Source organism: Manacus vitellinus, unplaced genomic scaffold (assembly GCF_001715985.3).
Source record: "Manacus vitellinus isolate BGI_N305 unplaced genomic scaffold, ASM171598v3 scaffold_3_pilon, whole genome shotgun sequence".
In the NCBI taxonomy this organism is placed as follows: domain Eukaryota; kingdom Metazoa; phylum Chordata; class Aves; order Passeriformes; family Pipridae; genus Manacus; species Manacus vitellinus.
In genome coordinates this window covers 26354326-26360581 of record NW_021940535.1, presented here as the reverse complement: position 1 = coordinate 26360581, position 6256 = coordinate 26354326, and the positions used below count along the sequence as shown (strand labels likewise).

Sequence of the window (6256 nt, the reverse complement as noted above, 5' to 3'; positions counted from 1 at the left end):
GTCAGAGAGCTTGTGTGAGACCTTATCAGGCAAGACTTTTCATTACTATCCTCTTGTGTAACTTTTACTTTGGGTGCAAATGGGTTGTAAAAGTTAATGATTTAAGAACAGCAGAATCTGTGATGAAATCCTGCCCACAGTGTTTCAATATAGTTTGAAAGATTGAGAATAAGTGATTCATGCACTATGTGTTTAAAGGCAGATTAATTACTATATATTTTTTGATAGATTCTATAAGAATTTGTGGATAAATGTGAGGTACTCTACTGGTTCTGTGGAAAAGATGAAACCATATGTAAGTTATACCATTGCTCTTTGACTTGATCATCACTAACGAAAAGAAAAAAAAATGGTGGTGTCTCACTAGCTTGTAAAACTTCCCAAATATACACTTCTTCTGAAATGTACAACTTGAGAACTGTTAAATAAGAACCTGGCTTGGACCATTAATAAGCACCATCTGTTAAATGGTCATGTAAGATTTTTACATCCAGAAGGATTGTTTTAATTTTAAATTTCATGGATAGATTTTTTTAAACCATATAACGTTCTCCCGTTTTTTAAGACTGAATGTTGTGACTGATAAAAATGTGTGCATTTTCATACACAGAGCCAGACAATACAGGTTTTTAGCAGTGTTTATTTTTCTAAAAAAACAAAAGAAACCAATGAATTTGAAAGGAAGTTATATCTGTCTTTTGATTGCACACTTTTTAAACAAAAATAATACAGGGTGGAGAATGAAAAATACAATTTTTATGTTGCTACTTCGAAATAACACCTATGTCTATGAATGTTCAAAATTAAAATATATATACCAAGAATGCTAAAATGTCTATTTTACATTATCTACAAAATTATGTTCTAACCCAGCCACAAATCATAGGAAAATACTTTGATACATATGAAAAGCTATAAACATAAGGAAATTTTGAAGGGAAATAACACACATAAAAGCTCATTAAATAATTACAACAACAAATAAATAGTTTGTTCAGCTTTACTTTTTGATTGCTGCCATGCATATTTTAATTTTTGGTATACTGAGATAAGAGAAAGGTGAGCATGCAAAGCATCTTTTTAGAATGAATCTGAAAGCAGATACAAGGTGTTGTATTTTTAAGCTGTTGTCAGAAGTTCATAAAACATGATATAGAAGGCAATAGATGTGATAACTGTTCTCAGGAAAACACACGACAAAGCATCTTTTTACAAAATAGACTTCAGTGAAGACTCATGGCAAATTTTCTTTGCCTCCATGGGTGGAGAAAATGTAAAAGTTTATAGTATGGGCTTGGAAAGCTTGTGTTATTCCCCATCTTGAGCATCTGGAAAATCACCCAAAATGTCCATATGCTGAGAATGCCCCTTTTGATTTTGGTCAAAGCAAGTAGTGTCAACTGAGAACACAGCAATGGCAGACTTGTCTTTAAGCAGTCAGAAGGGTAAAGCAAATGGTTACAGGTGAGTTCAGTTTTGGCACGAGGAGAGGGAGATGAGAGAGGAGAGAATGTTTGACTTCTAACTTGTACTATGTTTGCTGGATTTACTGGCTCTTTTCCTCTCTTTGTGATGCTGGATAGGTTTTGCTTGAGAGGTTCCCTCGAAGTTGTGGCTGGACTCATTGTGCTGCCTGGTGTATCGCTTGCACTTGCAGGCTGTGACCACAGTTATTTTGTAGGTTCTTATACTTCCATCCTGGCATTGAAGCTGGATCCTCTGAGTGCGAGTTTTGTCGTTGACACATCTCCACTCCTGCGAGCTCCGCCTGCTCCAGTACTTGGTTCCGTAACCTCCTCCAATCCAGTTGGGGAGCAGTGGCAAAGGGAGGCATTCACCAGCACACACCAGTTCCTTCAGGGGGTTAATGCTGGTGCACTGGCCATCAGAAATGTACTTGGTGGATCTCAGTTCCCGGCAACCAACTTGAACACGATCTGTAGAATGCACAGAACAATAAACACTGAAATTCAGAATGGAGCAATTTCCTCAGCCAGTCATTTTCACATTAACCAGGTATGTTTTGCAGAAGTTAAAAGTAGGCTGTAATCTTTACAGGACATCTCTTTACTATTGTGTCCCCCAACACAAGGGCCTCAAGCGCTGATGGTATCTCTGGGTAATACCAGAGCATAAAGAAATCCTAATGATATGCACTTCAGCAGTTGTGGTAGAAGAGGCAATTTTATTCTCTATCCTTCTTCTCAGGGACATACCTTTTAGAAGAGAAAAATGCCCCAAGGGAAGAAGTGTTTCCTGTTTGTTCTCAATCTAGGGAATCTGCTCTGTGATGTTCACAATTATGTTGGATCATTAGCAAGGGGGAAAATAATGCTTTGGAAATGGTTTGTTTGCTTCTAAATGAATTTCAAACAGTGTGTGTCTTCTCTTTCCATGGTTACAGTGGACTGAGTCTCCCATGAACTCTGTGGCCTCAAACACAGATACTGCAGAAGTGGTAACAGCTGAAGTTACCAGGGAATGGGGTTCTGCCTATGAAATTTGAATGATTAGCAGTAACAATTTCAGAGGGGTCATTTTGCCCTCAGGATAACACCGTCTTTGTATCTGTAGTAGTCTGTATGTTATATGTTACATAGAGGATCCTGCAAATTCTCTCAGGCAACTGACAGAATCAACATGCAGAGCTTCTCATACAGGCATGTTTGTACCCGTCTATATGTGCGGCTCTGCGCTCCCTGCAATAAACACAACTGTTTATTTCAGTAATTACACTTTGAAATAAACGCCCACAGCGCGCTTAATTTTAATAAGCAATCTTTACTGGCTGTGCTCTCCCTCTTTCTGAAGGACAATTACGGCGCGGATTCTACACACAATGCAATTAACTAACGCTTTTAAAATAGAAGTAATTACTAGAAACATTTCAGAATGAATCATAAAAGGCTTTGAAGGTACATCTACATATCTCAGCTACAGGCTGCTTCTGTTTCTACTTGGATTTTTGGAAGCAAATTCTGAACAGAGACACTGCATTAAGATTACTTCACCCTATCCCCTGTGTCTCATGGTGGGCAGGCAGAGGGACTGTAAATCTGCAGGCTGACCCCAGGGACTAGTGACAGGGCTGCTGTCCTGATTGCCTTGCAGAAAAGATTCAGGCTTGCCTTCCTGCAGCTGCACTCAGGAATGTACCTGGAAGCAGCTGGTCACAGATCTAAGTTTGTCTCCTGTTTTTCTGTCTTTCCTGGCTCAGCTTTTTGCCAGTGACAGCTCATTGACAACGAATACCTACTGGGCTGTTCCAGTAATCTTATAATGATGAGATGTTTCCTGTGCGCTTAAAACCTCTGCGTTCACAGAAGCTGACACACCTGGCTTAGCTGAAAGGTATCGGTGTCACTCGTTGCCTTCACTTTCCAGGGATGACTATTTTTATCGAACTGTTGTGGGTTGGTGTGTGTATGTTTCTCTGTTTGGATTTGTTTCATTTTGAGGAGGTGGGCAGGGGAGGGAACAGATAAAGTCAGCAGGTTTCCAGATCCCCGTGTATCTGACATATATACATAAAACTCAGCAGGAGAAGACTAGATATAAGAAGGCAAGTTAGAGCAGAGATCATAGGTAAATTATGAGCTGATTTGTTTACATTTGCTGGAGGTGTTAAGCGGTTAAGAGCTATAGCAGGAAGTAAAACCAAACAGCGGGAACGAAATTCAGAGTATTTCATTGCATTTGAAAAGTAGCTCAGACACCTTCCCTGCTCGTAGTGGGAGATAAGAAAGCGAGCGCTCTGGAAATGCCTTTCACCCCTCTTCCTTTATCTCGCTTCCCTGCCGGATAACCCACAGAACGCGGCATTCCTGGATGAACCTCCCTCAGGAAGTAACCTGGCCGAGCGAGCCGGTCCTACAGGACTCCCCAGCACGGGGGAGGGCGGGCTGTTGGCTCGGGGGCCGCCTGGCGAGGCAGATCCCGGCCCGGAACCAGCAGCATCTCCCCGCGCCCCGGCTCCCCCCAGGCGCCGGTTCCCTGGAGCGCCGCGCTCGGGCCGGGGGGAGCACGGGGCGCCGGGCGGGATGCGCGGCTCCGGTCGGGGGCTCCGCTCCCGGGACCGGGACGGGCGCAGCTGCCGCCCGGGGCTGCGGGACGCGGTGGAAGTACCGCCGGTGGGATACTCACTGTTACGGTCGGATCCAGTGCTGGTGTAGTGCCTGCCTCCGTTCCTGGCTTGATTCAACGTGCTGTTGCTGCTTGGGCTCGCTGCAGCGGGTTTAACAACGTGTGAATAAAGTATCTCTGTGGCATCGTTCTTGAAAGCCAAGTAGCTTCTCGTGAAGATGAAAGTCAGGAGAAAGCCATAGAAGTGAATGGCAGGGAGAAGCATGGCTGGTTCAGCCTGTGTCTGACAGAGCTGGATGAAATCTTTTCCTTCTGCTTCTTCTGGGTAACTCTGCAATTGCTCTTGAAGATTTCCTTTATATATTCAGGGAGGTTTGGCATTCATTCAGGTGTAAAGTTGTGGATAGCTTCAGAATGAAAACCCACAAAAGGGGTGGGATCCCTACATGAGCTGCGAAGACCTTTCACCAATAGGAGAGAAGACTGCAGTAAAGGAGGAGTTAGATGCACTAATTGTAGGATTCCTATTTGGGGCTTTTGAGGGTATACAGAAAACTCTTAGGCACCATCAAACAGCAGAATTCGGACTGAGACCTAGAGACGGCCGTGTCTACTCTGCCATTCCCTGTAGCCCCATGTGCCTGGCACTTTTGTGTGATGTGACTAACACGGTGTCAGAATGAGTCGCTCTTGCTCCCCTTATGCGAAGTTTCATACCGTCTTCTCAAACTGAGATGAGCTCTGTAAGGATGCAAAAATTTATAGAACTTAAAGAAGACTGCTAGTTACACAAATACTGTCTGCAGTATACCAAGATCATTTAAAAAAATATTGTGAATAATTTAAAGCTGCCTCTAGATGCTTTAAATTATGCAGCTTTGATCAACAGGGAGCACTGCAAAAGAAATTGCTTGTTTTAGAGGAATATTCTCTCCCTGGTGTGCAAAGTTACAAGTATGTATTTCTGTATCACCACATAAAAAGTATCTCCTCTAGGCTCTTAGTACAAACATATCCATATTCATAGCCTCTCACCATGCTCATTCACCAAACTAGTCTTTTTTAGTTTTGTACATTGCCTAGAGCATTCTTATATTTTAATGCATTATTTCATGTGATAAAGGAAACAAAGAGAAAACATGCAAATCTCTTTCAAATTTTCAGAAGAATAATCCTTACTTTGGCACAGTTTTACTGTGTCAGGCAGTTACTTGATTTTACATAAAATTACATGGCCCAAATCCAAACACTAGTGTAAACTGAGATGCTGCCAGTAGGTCAATGCTTGTCTATATACTGGTGAATGTTCTATAGATTTTTGCTATAAATAAAACAACAGTGATCAACACTGAAAGGTCTAGCGTTCTAATTAAATGGAACCTTTTTCTTGGGAAAAAACACAACCTTGCAGAGGGCCACATTATGTAAAGGTTAGACTCTAATCTCACTTACACACTCAGTAACTGAGTTGATATCTATAGTCATACCGGATTTTATTGCTGTAATAAAAGCAGAAGTGGAACAGAGGTTAGTTACCTCTACTGCCAGGATCAAAATCTCAGTCATTCAGAGAAGATAACTTTGTTTCTTCCTAGTCACAAGCAGAGGTTTGTCTGCATCAGCAACACTTTCCTCTTGCATCACTAAGAAAGTTATCCTGGATTTCAGCAGGAGTAAGAACAGATCCACAGTAAGTGCCAAATTGATAGCCTTTGCTTAAAGGACACAGGAAAAACAGGAGTGTTGCAAGGTGAAGTGAGTTTTACTGGCAGAGCTGTGTGTGGGGAAGTTGAGTTGATTGCCTGCATCTATTATGACTAGCCCAACCCAGTTCTGGAATAACAAGAATGTTGCAAGGCAGAGCGAGATCTTTCAGCAGAGTAATGTATGGAGGAGTGGGATCACTGCTATCCCCTGACAGAGCTGCAAGTTCCACTCTCATGGAACATCTAATTCAACCACAAAAGCAAAGATGTGTGTTTTACCTTCCCTTGAAAAAAAAGTTTTCTTAAGCAAATATCAAAAAATATATGTACATTACAGACCATTAATATTTGAGCTTTTTTTTTTTTTTTTCAATAGCAGTGAACCAAAGGTCTACTTTGTTGATGTTCAGGTCCTACTTCATTTTTTCTCATACTCACAAATCATAAAGATCTTCACATATCTCACC

General features: G+C 41.7%; 1 protein-coding gene across 1 annotated transcript; it reads right to left on the bottom strand.

Annotated features, from left to right (window-relative positions):
* Positions 1-622: 622 nt before the first annotated feature.
* SOSTDC1 (sclerostin domain containing 1) lies at positions 623-4539 on the bottom strand. The gene is made up of 2 exons (XM_008920361.2): positions 4144-4539; positions 623-1937 (listed from the first exon to the last, which is right to left on the bottom strand). The coding sequence occupies exons 1-2, from the start codon at positions 4346-4348 to the stop codon at positions 1522-1524; spliced, it is 621 nt and encodes a 206-aa protein (XP_008918609.1). The 5' UTR covers positions 4349-4539; the 3' UTR covers positions 623-1521.
* Positions 4540-6256: the final 1717 nt, after the last annotated feature.